Consider the following 18,105-nt stretch of genomic DNA (forward strand, 5'->3'; position numbering starts at 1 on the left):
AATGACTATTTATTAGTTAAGTCTACTAATTCAATAGCAAAAATTAGTACATTTTACTAAAAAATTAATAGAAATTAATATATTTATTAGTTAAATTTACTAACCCAGCAGCAAAAATTATTATTATTCTACGTCTGACTAAAATTGACTTTTACTACTTAGGTAAAATTAAATAGGAAAATACTGTATAAATTCAAAAAAATTAAAATACGTCTGACTGAAATTGACTATTACTACTTAGGTAAAATAATTATTGAATAAATAAAAGATTTTAACTATTTGTCTGACTAAAATTGACTATTACTACTTAGGAAAAATTAAATGAAAAAATATTAAATAAGGAAAAGAATTTAAATATACGTCTGACTAAAATTGACTATTACTACTTAGGAAAAATTAAATGTAAATATTAAATAAGGAAAAGAATTTAAATATACGTCTGACTAAAATTGACTATTACTACTTAGGTAAAATAATTATTGAATAAATACAAAATTTTAATTATTTGTTTGACTAAAATTGACTATTACTACTTAGGAAAAATTAAATGAAAAAATATTGAATAAGGAAAAGAATTTAAATATACGTCTGACTTAAATTGACTATTACTACTTAGGTAAAATAAAGATTTTAGAAATACAAGAATTTAATTATTGGTCTGTCTAAAATTAATTATTTCTACTTACGTAAAATTAAATTAAAAATATTGTATAAATACAAGAATTTAATTATACGTCTGACTAAAATTGACTTTTACTACATAGATAAAATGAAATAAAATACTGTATAAATAGAAGAATTTAAATATTCGTCTGACTATTTATTAGTTTAATTTACTAATTAAATAGCAAAAGTTAGGAAAATTAATAAATTTTACTGGAAAATTAGTAGAAATTATTATTTCTTAATTAAATTTACTAATTCAACAGCAAAAATTAGTATACTTCACTAATAAATTAGTAATAAATAATAATTTATTAGTTAAATTTACGAATTAATTCGCAAAAAAGTCAGTCACTAATTTAAATAAGTATATATTTTTACTAAATAAAATATACATTTTTAATATATAGTTAGTCATAGTATTCGTAAGACGCAATATTTTCTGTCTCAATTTGATATTCTTAGAAAAAACTGTGAATTTAGAAACCAAAAAAAATTTTTCTTTCATTTTTTGTCTCAGATAATATTTTTACTTTTTACAACTAATACATACACTTTTATTTTTATTTTTACTATTTTCCAAATAAATGATAAAATTTCTGTATCTTTTTTTTCTCTCGTAAAAAATGTATATGTAATAAATTTCTTATTAAAATTATGAAAATTTAATGAAAAATCGATAAAGAATTCTTTATTAATAAATTTTGTAATTTGTATAAAATTCTTTGGTATTGAGAGTGTATCCTATATCCTCTGCTTTTTGAGAGAGGAGAAATTTTAAAAGAGAGGGAGGAAGACGATGTTCTGGCTTCTCTACTACAAATCATTTTCAAATTAATGAAAGAATGTCGAAGTGCACCTTCCTAGTGGTCCTTTTATGTTGAGAATATTAAATTTCTCCGACAGCTTTCCATTCCCCGTTCTTCTCTTTGGAATCCTTTATTCGTTGTAAATAACAAAACAAACAACGCGCTTTTCTGACAAGAAAGTACAAGAGAGAAATTTATTCTTTTTTATTTTTGTTTGACATCTTTTTTTCTGTGCGGAGAAATGCACCATTTTCAATATCTAAGTTGGCGAAAAATTATTTAAAAAATTTTTATTATTCTTGTAATAGTATTTTTACTTTATTTTTCTATTTTCTATTTTCCTATTTATTTTTTCTATTTTTTATTCTATCTAATTATAGTAATAAAATATTAAAATTTTAAGTTACTTTCAGGTTAAGTAATAATAATAAAAATTGATAATGCGTATTATTTATTAAAAATAAATTTTTATTTTTTAGCGAAGACAGAAAATTATGGAATTTGATTTTGACTTTCGACTCGATTTTCACTTTGACGTTGACTTTCGTTTTCATTGTGACTTTCACTTTGAATTTGACTTTCACATTGACTGAGTTTGGATTTTATTTTGACTCTGTCTTTCGCTTTGATGGACGAAAGAGAAAATGAAAGTGAAAATGAAAGTGGAAATGTAAGTGAAAATGAAAATCTATTGAAGTGAAAATGAAAGTGTAAACGAAAATCTATTAAAATAAAAATGAAAGTGGAAACGAAAATCTATTAAAGTAAAAATGAAAGTGAAAATGAAAATCTATTAAAGCGAAAATGAAAGTGTAAACGAAAATCTATTAAAGTAAAAATGAAAGTGAAAATAAAAATCTATAGAAAATGTGAAAATTATTCCCTGCTTTTTAACAATATAAAAATCATAATATGATAATTAGGGTATTTAGGATTAGTGATTAGGGTATTTTTTTATATAATCACATATCATCAAAAATACCCTAAAATTTATAATTATTCAATAATTCCATTTGAGCAAAATTCGATAAATTTCCCTTTTGAAAATGACCAAGTCATCTTGTTTGATGGCGTGTGGAGGGTGAAAAAAAAATTGCTATTGAATTAAAAGGCTGTGGCGAATAAAACGATAGGGAAAAAAAAGGATGAGCGAGACGCTCTCGGTTGTTTTCTGTCCTTATATACAGGTGCATGCCTCTCTCTCTCTCCCTCTCTCTCTGTGTGTGTTAGTGTGTAGCCTCTCGCTCTTAGCTAACTACTCTCTCGCCCTCCGTTCCAGCTCACTTTTTCCTTTTCTTTTTTCCTCTGTAGCAAGTCGTCGGGCTCTCTTTGCACACCCGGGGCACCAGCAACCATCCAGTGGCGAAGATCCATGCTCGACGACCATAAAAATAAAATTTCAATAAATCTCCTGGAACGGCGACCCTAGTGGGGTTTTGGGAGGGCGGGCTACTCTCTCATTGGAGCTGCTGCCAACGGCGGTTACGCCTACCACAAAACACAGATAGCTGGGAGAGAATACACACTGGCGTGTACATTGAAACAGAATTTTCCACTGTAGCCACACGTTTATTCTCTCTCTCTCTCTCTTTCTCTATCTCTTTCACTATCTTTTTCTCTCTCCCTTACTCTGTCTCTTTCTCTATTTCTTTCTCTATCTCTTTCTCTACTTCTTTCTCTATCTCTTTCTTTATCCCTTTCTCTATCCCTTCCTCCTCTCTCTCTCTCTCTCTCTTTCTCTATTGTACATAGAGAAAGAGGTAAATATATATTCTTCTCTCTTTTTCCCATCTCTCTCTTTCTCTCTATTGTACATAGAGAAAGAGATAGATATATACTCTTTATCTCTTTCTCCTATCTTTCTCTTTCTCTCTATTGTATATAGAGAAAAAGATAGATATATATTGTGTAAAGAGAGAAAGAGAAAGAAAGAGAAAACGAAATAGAGAAAAAGAGAGAGAAAGAGAGAGAGAGAGAAAAAGATAGAGGAAGAGAGAGAGAGAGAGAGAGAGAGAGAGAGAGAGAGAGAGAGAGAGAGAGAGAGAGAGAGAGAGAGAGAGAGAGAGAGAGAGAGAGAGAGAGAGGAAAAGATAAAGAAAAAGAGAGAAAACAAAATAGAGAAAGAAAGAGGAAAAGATAGAGAAAGAGAGAAAAGGAAATAGAGAAAGAGATAGAAGAAAGAGAAAGAGGAAAAGAGAGCGAAAGAGATAGCATCCGAACTATATGTGTGTACTCGTACTGATACCTTCCATCATCCGTTACTTTCATGATCTTCGGGATTCGAATAGTCCTTTGATGCCTCCTGAGACTTGGAGAAGGATGAGTTTCACTTCTTGTGCTCCATCATATTTTCTTTCTTATGTACACTATATATATTTATTCTCCATACTGTCCCGAGTGACTCGAGCCAGACTCATTAGGAATTTGGACCATCGAGCGAAATGTACACTCGCATGGTAATCGGTTGTTATTCTCTTATCCATGTGGGAAATTGACAAAGTTGATGCATCTTTAATGAACCTATTGAACCAGATTGTGTAGCACTGGTCTTGTAATTTTTATAATTTAGAAGTATAAACAAACATTGGTCTTGTAATTTTTGTTTTAAGAGCATAAATTGCAGCATTAGTCTTGTAATTTTTTTGGTTCAAAAGCATTTCTTTGTAGTATTAGTTTTGTAATTTTTAGTTTAAAACCATAAATTACAACATTTGTCTCGTAATTTTAGTTTTAAGGAATAATCTACAGCATTGCGGTCTTGTAATTTTTGTTTAGCATTAATTAGTCTTTTAATTCTTTATTCAATAGCATAAATTGTAGCATTAATCTTGTAATTTTTGGTTGCAAAGTATACACATTGCAGCATTAGTCTCGTAATTTTTTTGGTTTAAAAGCATAAATTGTAGCATTAGTTTTATAATTTTTAGTTTAAAAGCATAAATTACAGCATTGGTCTTGTAATTTTTTGTTTAAAGGAATAATCTTTAGTATTATAGTCTTGTAATTTTTATATAGTTTAGAAGTATAAACTAGCATTGGTCTTGTAATTTTTTGTTTTAAAGAATAATCTTTAGCATTAGTCCTGTATTTTTTTAGTTTAAAAGAATAATCTGTATTCTGTATCATTAGTCTTGTAATTTTTGTTTAGCATAAAATTGTAGCATTGGTCTTGTAATTTTTTGTTTTAAAGAATAATCTGTAGCATTAGTCTTGTAATTTTTTTATTCAAAACCATAAATTGTTGCATTATAGTTTGGCAATTTTTTTATGAAAAGCGTAAATTACAGCATTGGTCTTGTAATTTTTTGTTTAAAAGAATAATCTGTAGCATTAGTCCTGTAATTTTTGGTTTAAAAGAATATAATCTGTATCATTGGTCTTGTTATTTTTGTTTAGCATAAATTGCAGCATTAGTCTTGTAATTTTTTAGTTCAAAAGCATAAATTGTTGCATTAGTTTTGTAATTTTTGGTTTCAAAATAATAATCCCTAGCATTAGCCTTGTAATTCTTTATTCAAAAGCATAAATTGTATAGCATTTTGGTCTTGTAATTTTTTTTTAAAAGCATATAATATGAATTTCAACATTAGACATGTAATTTTTGTTTTAAGAGCATAAATTTCAGCATTAACCTTGAAATTTTTATAGTTTTAAAGAATAATCTGCAGCATTAGTCTTGTAATTTTTGGCTCAAAAGCATTATAAATTGCAACGTTAGTCTTGTATATTTTGGTTTAAAAGATTGAAGCACTGTTTTTGTAATTATATAGGTAAAATTTGTAGGTAAAAATACATAAAATTTTGTGTACCTTCCAAAACTTCTTGACAAAGTACCCATTAGCTTAATAAAGTAGTTTAAATGACCAAAAAGAAGCCTTTTTTAAGGTTCAAGAGTGCGCCTTTATTCTACGACTTTTGAAGATTATATTAAAAGATTCTTTATTCAAGAGTATCTTATTATTTTACTAACAAAGGTTAAGAAGACAATGTGACGCCTCAAGATAAAAGGGACCTTAAAATTGTAGGCTATATTTATAATTTTTAAGGTGAAAATACACAAAGAGGATCAACTCTTAATAGAACTGATGATATTATTTACAAAATTATATAATAAACTGTAACTATATTATTTAAATTCAATTCTTAACAAACAATTATAGTCATTTCTTTATACTATAATCACAGCTTTTGCTAAAAATATCAAAGTGAGACAAAAAATTAATCAAAAGTGAGTCAAAATCAGTAACTCAAAAAGTGAATCAAAATGAATCAAAGTGAGACAAAAAATGAATCAAAAGTGTTGCTTCGCAACAGCAAAAGCTGTAAAAAAGAAAAAAAAATTGTACTGAAAGGTTCGGTAATTAATTTTTCCATTGTAATACATTAAAAAAAGCCTTTTAGACTTCTAAATATCCAGAAGGTATACATTACGAGAGGTGATTATTACGTTCTTGAAAATTAATTACTCATGAACTTTGAAATATATATATGACTCGGACAATTCCCTGCGGAAACATAATCCTTGTCCCCTTTCCCTTCGTATATCCGTTGAGGTGCAGATCGAGCTACTTTAGTCGATTCCATAAGGTGCAATATACGATTTCGCATACAATACAATACAATAAGGTGCGTTTATGGGTACTGAAAAAAATTTAAAGAGATTGTTGCATATATCGAAAACTATACGACGATTGTAAAAATATGAAAAGTACGACAAAAATTTTTTGTATATAACATATATTATCAGACAAAATTCTAGATGTAAAATATATTTGTAGGTATAAAATCGTAGAATTTATTTTTTAATAGAAAAAAGTAATTTGTAATTTAATTTTTAGATATTATTATTGAGAAACTAAATATATTTTATTATTTTTTAATATTATGCTTGTTAATAAATAAAAGACAACACTGTTAACTTATTAAAACTATATAAACTAAATATTGCAACGAAAATTGAACCCAATTTTTTTAATCAATTTAATTCACTTAGGTATGATTCGACTCAATATTTGCGGTAACAATTCGGATCAGTTTGGTATCAATTTCACTCAATTTGGTATAAACTATTGGTTTATTTTCGTATTAATTTTCTTACACTTTGGTACCAATTCGATTCAATTTTTCATCATTAATTTTGCATTCATTTTTGTTTAATTCTATCAAAGTGGTACCAAACCGAGTCAGATGTGTATTAATTTGAGTCAATTTGATTCAATTTTGTATTAATTTACGTTTAGTTTGGTGTCAATTTGACTCAATTTGGTATCAACTTCGTATATATTTATTTTCATCCAATTCAATCAAAGTTGTGCCAAATTGAGAGAAATTGATAAAAAAATTAAATCAAATTGGTACCAATAAACTAAGTCAATCGTACACTACTTTGACTCAATTTATGGTTTAATTACGTATTAATTTCCGTTTAATTTGACATCAATTTTGCATTCATTTTTGTTTAATTCAATCAAAGTGGTGCCAAATTGAGTGAATCTGATACCAAATTAATTCAAATTGGTACATTAAATATTGAATTATTTTCAATTAATTTTGGTTTAATTTTCGTATTTATTTCCGTTCAATTTGTGATATCAATTTATTTGGTTCTATTTTGGTATAATAATTACGTATTTACTTACTTTCACAATTCAATTAAACTGGTACCAAATTGAGTTTCAATTCAATTTTGTAATAATTTTTTATTACAAAATTGAATCAAATTGTTACCAAACTGTCTAAATTAAGAATTACTTTGATTTAGTTTGGTTCAATTTAGTTTTAATTTTTGATTAAAACGATTTAATTTGATTGAAATCAAATTAATTTAACTCAATTTGGTAGCAATTTGATTCAATGTTGCGTGTTAATTTGGTATCAATTTGACTTAATTTGGTACTAATTTGATTCACTTTTGTCTGAATTTGACTCAATTCAGTTCAATTCGGAAACAATTTGTCTTACTTGGTATCAATTTGGTATCAATTTGACTTAATTTGGTACCAATTTGATACAATGTTGACTTAATTTGGTACTAATTTGATTTAATTTTTTCTGAATTTGACTCAATTTGGGTCAATTCGGAAACAATTTATCTTAATTTGGTATCAATTTGACTTAATTTGGTACTAATTTGACTCAATTTTGTTTAATTCGGAAACAATTTGTCTTAATTTGACTCAATTTGGTTCCATTCCGTCACAATTAGACGGAATTTTTGTTATCAATCAGGGACCAAAGGACACGAAACGACACAAAAAATGACAATTCCCGATCGTCGAATTTTTTTTTGATATTATTTTTAATATTTATTAAAAATAGTTTATACTTTATTATTCCCCTCCAAGTTTTTATCTGTATATTTTTACTTCTACTTCTATATATAAAAATTAAAAAAAATTAGTTTCTATGTCTGGAATCTTTAGACGAATCATTATATAACTATATTTAAATTTAAGTTCTAAATTTACTTCAATTAAATTGAAATTTTTATTAAAACCGTTAATTTAATTCAATTCAAAGGCAGAAATTCAGTCACTGATTTAAATCGCAGTTAAAATTATACATTAGATTCTTAAATCACTTCAAATTTTATTTTCTATTCAGATTTGGTTTTTTGCCAAAATTGCGATATTAAAATTCAGTCCATTATTAAATTTCAGAATTTCGAAAATAATTGAACCAGGCGTTAAAAATTGGTTCTTTATTTACCTTTTATTTATCCATATATTTTCATATACGATATTAAAATATTTCTATAAATTAAATTTTCCACTATCAGAGTTCCAAGTAACTTGTCAAACAACAAAATTAAATTACAGAATTAAATAAAATTAAATAAAATTAAATTAAATTAAATTAAATTAAACAGAAAAATTGAATTCCTCAGAAAAACATGTAAAATAAATGTGGTAAATTAAATTTAACTGCACCCATCATACGTATATAAAATTAAAATATAAATCCACTGACAACTTTTTAAGTTCATTAGAGGAAACTTTTCAGTTTTGTCAAACGGTGCTAAAATTTTAAATATAGAACAAATTAGAAGAAGAAAAGAGTGGGTGTTATTTTTTTTATTCCTCAACTCCTTTTATGAAGAGAGCGCAGTTTAAAGAGTTGTAAATTAATTCCTCTTTTTTTTCATGATTTCTCGATAAGATTATATTATCTATATTTAAGAAGGGAAATTCCATGGTTGGAGATACGCTCCTGAAGAGAGCCAAACCCCAGGTATAGAAGCAATTTAATATCACGCCCCCCGAGTGGAGAATAGGAGCTTTGGTGGTGGAGTTTCCGAGGTGGAGGCGATGGAGTGAAATAAACGGGTGGGGAATGTAAAATTTCCATGGTGGGGGATTTCGGATATGGCAGCCAACTAGTTTGCTGTATGCCTTCGCGAGGCGCGGGCCGGTATAACTGTGACGCGCGCTTTTTTATCATTTCAAAAACAAAAAAAATATTCTCTTTTTCAATAAAAAAGAGAGGAAAAAAAGGGGTTCATTTTTGTTTTTTACGGGCAATTGTCAAAAGATTTTTTTTTTTGGTTTAATTTTTTTTCCATAGACCCAAAAACATACACCCCCTCTCTGTCTCTCTCTCTCTCTCTAGTGTGAGGGATTTTTTTTTTAACCATTTTTGCAAAAAAAGAAGTAAAAATTTTGCGAAAATTTGAAAAAGATTTTAAGTTTCGAAGCTGCGATAAACAGGAAGGAGCACAGGAGCTTAGCTCCTGGGGAGGAATGCTCAACAATATCTCCGCCGGCGGTTCCATTCATGGTATTTCCGGTAAGTTTTTTTTTTTTTGAAACCGAAAAAAAAATTTTTTTATTGTTCGGAACGAAAAATGAAATGGGGAGAGAGAAATAAAGGGAAATATAGTGATTATTGGTGATGAAGAAAATGGTTATTGAAAAAATTACAGGATTTTGTGAATTTTTTTAAACAAGTGTGCGATTTTTAAGCGACGGATTCTTTGTGAGCTGTGATTTATTTTTGCCGAAATTTTCGTTTTGATAAACGAGAATTAGCAGGATTTTTATTTTCTTCTTTAATTAAATAAGTGGTTTTTAATTATAATTTATAAATAATTGATAATGTGTCGAAATAAATTATAATTTCAATTCTATTGTATAAATAATGTGCGAGAACAGTTAACAAATTGCAAGAATTTTTATTTGACGATGGATTTTTTAATTTAAATACAATTTTTAATTATTTAAAATTTTTTATAAATGAAAATCAATGGCGTGATGTAAATTTTAGAAAATTAAATTAATTACTAAAATTAATTTTGTAAATTGACAAATTATTTAAATCGATGTTTTCTTGTCTACCATTAATTTAATAGGAAAAATTAATTAATTCAGAATTGTAGAATTTTTGGTATTTTTCGATTTACATTTAATGCGATTATTGCAGTTTTTCGCGCTGCTGATTTTTTACAGAGCGCTTTATTGTCACATATTCATTTATTAATTAAAAATAACTGCAATATTAAAACTTTCCAAATTGGTCAATTTGCTGTTTTTTAATTTCTTTTCCGGATAATTTCAACATAATTCTTTAAATTCAATTTAATTTTCTAATTTTTATTTTTCTAATATTCTATAGGGTTTCTCATTTAATTAATACTGTAAATTAAAATACTATACTTTCAATTAAATTTTTCTCTTATTATTCTAACTTAAATTGTTTAAGTCTTAATTTACTTTATATTTTTTTATGTCAATTTTTGATAAATTTTATTTATTTGCTTTTTATTTTTCTTTTATTTCTCAAAAGTATATTTTACAAAACAAAAAGTGTTTCAATTTCAAATTATAATTGAAATTTTATACATTAGACTTGTTTTTCAATATTGAATATTCTAAATTTATTGCAAAAAATGATGAAATAAATTCTGGCATTTTAAATTTTTTACTGTATTTATTATTTAATTAATAGAACTAAAAACAGATTTAATTTTCCTTCTCCTTTAGAGTTTATTTTAATTTAACTCTTTTTTCATTCTTCAACTGAATACATGACTTCATTAAATTTTCATAAAACAAAAAACTTTGAAATTAAAAAAATTTGGCGAACATGTATTTTTTAATCAAATTCTTGATTCACTATTAAAGTATAAATAAATGGAAGAAAAATAATAATAAATTTCTAAAATAACAATGAAGCATTGGGTAATATTTGTCAATACGCAAATAAAATTAAAATTTATAATTAAACAATAAATAAATAATAAATAAATAAAAATGATATGGAAGAAAAACAAAAAAAAAGTAGATAAAAATAAAATAAAATATAAAAATAATAATAAAAATAAAGTTAAATAATATATAATAACAATAAAAAAGAAAAATTAATAAAATAATAATAGATAAAAACTGAAGCCTCTAAAAATTATGAACAAAAATAATAAATTTAAATAATACATAACAACAATAAAAGAGAAAAAAAATTTATTTATTTATTTATTTATTTATTTATAATAAACGGGACAAGACCTTTTGTTAAATAGTACTCTTACAATAAAAATAATAAAATAATATAGAATAAATAATATTGTAATACAAATTTTCAAGTTAACAAATTTGAAACCTAGAAATATTTAACAAATAAAAAAATTGAAATTCGATAATTATTTTTAGTTTTTTTTATTTATTTATTATTTATTTATCATCAATTTATTATTTCGTTGAAAGTATTCTTGCATCAAATATTTATGTACTGTGGATTTAAAAATACATCTGCTCTTGATTATCAAGTACTTAACAATAACAAATTCATTGATTGAAAATAAAATATAAAATAAAATATAAAATAAAATATAAAATAAAATATAAAATTCTATTCTATTCTCCATAAAACTGTTTTAATAAATAATAATGAATGATCACATTCTACGTCCAATTAATTTTTTCTTTTCTTCTATTACTTTATTTATTTCATTTCAATTACGAATAGTATAATATTACAAATAATTATATTATAATTATTCATAATAATTATAATTATTAATTATTAAAAAAAAAATATTTGTAGTAGTATAAATAATTGTATAATTATTTATAATAGTATAAATAATTGTATAATTATTTATAATAGTATAAATAATTGTATAATTATTTATAATAGTGTAAATAATTATGTTATTATTTATAATATATAAGATATTCTGCCAACGAAATAAGAAATAAGTCTCGCGATAAATGGTAAATGAAAAAAACAAGACTTTGAGGGAAAAAAATGTTCTACTAATTAAACAAGATTGTAAAAAATGGTGGAAAGTTGAAAAATTAAAAATTGCTGTTCAGCTAAAAAAAAAGTTTAAAAATGTTTTTTTTTTTTTTGCTTTTTCTTTGGTATGTAAAATTTTGCAAATCAAAAATCGACACGTGCCAGCAACACGTGGTGCGTTTGCACTTGGCCTCCCTACTTCAGAGGAAACCACCTCTCGGCCTTGATGGCCTTAATTATCTTAACTCTGATTGTATTAGGCGAGAAGTTAAGGAACGAATTAGTGAGTTGGGAGCCGTCCGAGAGTAGCTATATACATATATAGTCAAAGGGGTTCTGAATTTTATTACTTTCGAAACATGAATTGGATTTTTATTTACTTCATTCAGATTTCATATACTATATCATATACTATTAATACTATATCATAATACTCTATATAATACCATAACAAAACACTATATATATCTCACCTTTATAGAAATAAAATCTTTTCCCCCTTTATTCAAAAATTAGATATAAACACATTTAACCCATATTCCCGAACATAAACCGAAAAGTTGTGAATATAACTTTAGTACTTTTTTTCAAATTTATACCATAAATTCAGTAATTATTTGTCAATTGTTCTCAATTTAGAAAATATGTTGAATGAAATTTACTAAACAATAAACATTTTACTATTTTTAGGGTAATTTATGACTTTCACTATTTCATTATTATTCTTGGTGGATCAATAGTTTTAAATCTAAATTTACAATGAATTAATAATTATAATAGAATTATATACTCGTGATATGCATCGTTCCGTTAAAATCTAGAATTTCTTATTGTTCATAATTTATATAATAATTTATTATTATAATTTTTATTAGTAGTAATAGTTGTTGTTTAATACTAAATATGTTCTAATTGTTTTGGAATTGTTTACAATTGTTTATATAATTCTGAATATTCCAATTGTTTATAATAAATGTTGTCGTTGTTGAAATTGTTGTCATAGATCGTAATAATTTAATTGTTTATTCCAATGCATGACATTCTAATTGTTTAAAATTTTAAATAAATTCCAAATATATTTGGACTGTTTGTAGCAATTATTTACCATCACAATTGTTTATTATAATTTTGTGATGCTGTTTTTATATAATAAATATAAATAAAGCGATACGATATTTTTGATATTCTAGTTGAATATTATAAAAAATATTTAATGTTTCAATTCTACAGAACAATAAACAATTTAGGACATTATAAAATTCGAGTTGGTCCAATTGTTTATTATATATATCAGCTAATATACGAATTGATTAATTATAATTATTTATTACAATTATTTATTATAATTCAATTGCTTATTATAACTGCTAGTATTTTAATTATTAATTATAATTACTGTGATAATCAATTAATTAGCAATTAATTAATTATTGATTAATGTGATATTTATTGATTGTTTAGTATAATTTATAACTTTACAATAATTGTTAATTGTGCCTTATTTTCTATATTATTTTTTTTCTCACAATTTGTGATTAATTATTTGTTATTTTGTGCATTCAATAATAGTAGTATTAATATATTATCATAACTGATGTAATTTTAATTCTTTACTGTAATTACAGATATTAGTTACTGTAATTAGAATTCAAAACAATTTCAATAGTTACTTATTAAATTTTTGTATGTTTACAATTATTTATAGTCCTTTGTAATATGTATCATATCATAATTGTAACTATATCTATCGAATTAAATATTATAATAAATTATAATCCTTAGTTCCAATTGAAGTAAATAATATTTAATAGCAATTGAACTAAATTGAATATGAAATTGGAACTAAATTAAATAATTTAAAATTGTAATTTAAACGAATAAAAACAATTGTAATTGAATAGAATATCATACAATTGTAATTGAATCAAATATCATACAATTGTAATTGAATTGAATAATATTCATTTGAATTCAATTGAAGATTAATTGTTTTGTAATATAATTGAATAATATTCCATTTTAATTGGATTAAATAATCTTCAATTCTTGTTGAATTAAATAATATTCATTAGAATTGAATTATGTAAACAAAATTTAATTTAAAAACAAAATTGTTTTTAAAATTAAATATACTAAACTGTAGTTAAATTAAACAAAATATATTAAATTAAACAATAACTGTAGTAGAATTAAACAATATTCAATTTCAATTAAATTGAATAATGAACAATTGTAATTGAATTGAATATCATACAATTGTAATTGAATCAAATAATACTTATTTGCATTTAATTGAACAATATTTAATTGTTTTGTTATATAGTTGAATTATATTCAATTCTAATTGGATTAAATAATCTAAAATTGTGGTTGAATTGAATAATATTCATTAAAATTTAATTAAACAATGTTCAATTGTAGTAAAATTGAACAATTTTCAATTATAATTGGATTAAGAAATCTCCAATCGTAATTGGATTAAATAATCTCCATTTGTTGTTAAATTGAATAATATTTAATAGAATTGAATTAAACAATGTTGAACTGTTGTAGAATTGACAAATTTCCAATTCTAATTGGATTAAGAAATCTTCAATTTTAATTTGATTGAATCATAATCAATTTTTTATTTGAATAATCTTCAATTGTAATTTAATTAACTAATAGTTCAATAGAATTTAATTAAAAAATGTTCAATTGAATTAGAATTGAATAATATTTAATTATAATTGGAATAAGAAATCTTCAATTGTAATTGAATTGAATAATATTCAATTCTAATTCTAATTGAATAATATTCAATTCTAATTGGATTAAATAATCTAAAATTGTGGTTGAATTGAATAATATTCATTAGAATTGAATTAAACAATGTTCAATTGTTGTAGAATAAAACAAAATTCAATTATAATTGGATTAAGAAATCTTCAATCGTAATTGGATTAAATAATCTTCAATTATTGTCGAATTAAATAATATTCAATAGAATTTAATTAAACAATGTTCAATTGTTGTAGAATTGAACAATTTTCAATTATAATTTTATTAAAAAATCTTCAATTGTAACTTGATTGAATAATTATCAATTTTAATTTAATTAAACAATGTTCAATTGTAGTAGAATTGTACAATATTCAGTTGCTGTTGAATTGAACAATATTCAATTTAAATTGGATTAAGAAATCTTCAATTGTAATTGAATTGAATAATAATCCATTTATTGATTGAATAATCTTCAATTGTAATTCAATTGAATAATAATCCATTTTTTGATTGGATAATCTTCAATTGTAATTGAATTGAATAATAATCCATTTTTTTATTGAATAATCTTCAATTGTAATTGAATTGAATAATAATCCATTTTTTGATTGAATAATCTTCAATTGTAATTGAATTGAATAAGAATCCATTTTTTGATTGAATAATCTTCAATTGTAATTCAATTGAATAATAATCAATTTTTTGATTAAATAATCTTCAATTGTAATTGAATTGAATAATATTGAATTGCATTTTGATCTAATAATCTTCAATTCTAATTGGATTGAATAATATTCATGACTAATTGAATTGAATAACTAAAAAATTTTTGTACTATATTTTTTGCTCTAATTTCATTTAAAACTTTTGCTGTTTCAAAAAAACAATTATCATTGTTCCGGAGTAAAGCTTTTTTTCATGCATAAAATTGTAGCATAATTATTAATTAAAATTCTTTATAAAAATTTTTTAATAAAAAATGTTTATTATAGTTTAAAAAATATTTTGCTTCAAACAACATATTACAAAGTAAAGAGTTCACTACGTTTATTGCATTTTTTCCATCATTATACTATATCGTGGATAATAAATGCGAAATAATTTTATTTTAATGCTAATTAATCGTTGCAATCATGTTACAATTGAACCGCGAGTATCATTTTATTTATTCCTCCTAAAATCAGATTATTTAGGAATCGTTGAAATAACGACTCTCGTAATGAGCGATTATCTTTTCAGGCATTAACAAAAATGAACGATCCATGAAAACTGTACGCTCACAATATGCAAACCATTATAGAAATAATATGCGCGCCCACCACACAATCAGGTGCTCAACGATAATATTTTCACACACAAAACGAAAAATTGTCGCATTTTCATCCTTATTATTTTTCACCGCATCAATATTTTTCATTATTTTCTTTTTAACCTCGCACACGCCAATTTTTCTCATTAATTACATTAGCAAGCAAGCAAAAAAAGAAAAGTGTGTGTGAGAGAGTGGGAGGGGGAAAATAATAATTCGATTTAATATCACAAAGGAATGTACAAAACGATTTACGTTCATTGTGAAAATATCAACTCATAAATTCCGCGCGATAACATCAATAAATTTTCAAATAAAGCTATTTCGATGACTCGTAAAAAATTAAACTGTACATCACACACACACACATATATATATACGAGTCGTAAAATTTCATTCAATAGTTGAAGAGAGCGAGAGAGCGCCATTGAGTGAAATTTCGAGAGTATAACATGGTGGTCCTTTTATTTTATATAATAGAAGATATTATAGGTATCACTATTTTTTTTATTTGTCTAAAGGTATGAAATGTATATACATTTCAACAAAGAGTTTGGAAAAAAAAGCAACTTGATTCCGAGTTGTTTATGATCTTTTATTCTCTTGTGAAATGGTCGTTAATCGTCGTTTAGAACTACTAGAGAAACGGTGTATATGATGTTCTCAATATTTACCATAGACAAACATAATATTTTTTTTCCCCCTTTTCTTTTCTCTTTTCTTCTCAAAAAACTTCTATTCTTAGAATGTTCATTTTTTTATTACAACTTAAAAGATATAATAAAAATTTTAACACTTAAAAAAGAAGTACCGATTTTTATCTTAAAAATGCGTTCATGACTTTATAACCCTCATCGAATTAGAATTTACTTTTTCTGAGTATTTTTTTAAGTAAAACAATTATTAATTTCTTTAAATGATCAAACCTGGTTCAGTAATTTTCTATTTTCGCAATTCACGAACTTGCATTTTTGCTATTTTTACAATTCATGAACTTGTATTTTTAATATTTTCAATTAACTTAAATAATAAATCAATTAATTAACTTCAATATTTATATTATTAACAGAACATTTGATATTTTAAATTGTATGAATATTTTTAAAATTCATTAACTTAATATTTTTTTATATCTTGAATTTAATATTGTTTTTATTCCTAAACAGAATATTTTTAATATTTTTGAACGAAATAGTTTTAGTACCTATTCCTAAATTGAATACTTTTAATATTAATTTTTAACATTATTTATTTTAATGCTACTTAATATTCTTAATACTTTTGAACGAAATATTTTTATTATTCCCAAATTGAATACTTTTAATATTAATTTTTAACATTATTTATTTTAATACTTCTTAATGTTCCCGCAATTAATATTTTAAATATTCCAGAACTTATTTTTTTTCATAATCATTAACTGAATATTTTTATTATTTCTAAATTGAATATTTTAGATATTCACTAAATTTTTAAAATTTTAAAATTATTTTTTAAATTATTTACTTTAATAATATTTTAAATGTTTTTGCAATTAATACTTTAAATATTCCTGAACCTATTGCTTTCGATATTCCAGAACTGAATATTTTTGAACAAAATACTTTTCATATTTTTAAATTGAATACTTTTGTTATTTACTAATTTGCATATTTCTAAAACTAATTAACTTAATATTTTCAATGTATCTTCTATATTTCTAATATTCATGAACTTATTTTTTTTCATATTCCTGAACTGACTATTTTTTATATTTTTGGAATAAAATATTTTTGATTATCTTAAATTGAATATTTATTTTTGTTATTCACAAAAACTGAAAGATTTTAAAATCAGTTAGCTTCATATTTTTAATATTCAGTTCTTGAATTGAATATTTTTCATATTTCAAAACTAAATATTTTGGACATTTTTGATATTTCTAATTTAAATACTTTTGATATTAAAAAACTAAATGTTTTGAAAATTTATTACCTAAATATTTTTAAAATTTCTACATTTATTGCTTTTAATATTCTTGAACTGCTCATTTTTTATATTTCTGAATGGAATATTTTTTATATTCCTGAACTAAATATCTTGGATATTCCTGAACTGAAAAGTTTTTATACTTTTGATGTTTCTGAACTCAGTGTGTCTACTATTTTCGTTCAACAAAATTTCCGGTTTTTTCCCGACTTTGTCTTAATTTTTCCCGGCTTTTTTTTTATCAAATTTAAATTTATTTGATTTCGAACATCAAAATAAATCTACAAATGGCTTCAAAAATTTTTATTAGAGTTTTTATGAATAATTAAATTTTTTTGACGAGTTTTTAAAAATTTTTCG

The 18,105-nt window shown here is 23.9% G+C and overlaps 2 protein-coding genes across 4 annotated transcripts in view; one reads left to right on the forward strand and one right to left on the reverse strand.

The window, feature by feature from the left end:
* Positions 1–18,105, reverse strand: part of LOC122503049 (retinal homeobox protein Rx1-like) — a 279,214-nt gene that overhangs the window by 196,924 nt on the left and 64,185 nt on the right. The gene's annotated exons all lie outside the window — the stretch shown is intronic.
* The window catches only part of LOC122503026 (homeobox protein orthopedia-like), a 69,375-nt gene continuing 60,139 nt past the window's right edge, over positions 8,870–18,105 (forward strand). For all 3 annotated transcript variants that reach the window (XM_043613424.1, XM_043613439.1, XM_043613431.1), the window contains exon 1: positions 8,870–9,257. In XM_043613424.1, the coding sequence (XP_043469359.1) occupies positions 9,212–9,257 (46 nt within the window). In that variant the 5' untranslated portion in view covers positions 8,870–9,211. The remainder of the gene's footprint in view (positions 9,258–18,105) is intronic.

The sequence above is a fragment of the Leptopilina heterotoma genome, unplaced genomic scaffold (genome assembly GCF_015476425.1).
Source record: "Leptopilina heterotoma isolate Lh14 unplaced genomic scaffold, ASM1547642v1 Lhet_108, whole genome shotgun sequence".
NCBI classification, from domain to species: domain Eukaryota; kingdom Metazoa; phylum Arthropoda; class Insecta; order Hymenoptera; family Figitidae; genus Leptopilina; species Leptopilina heterotoma.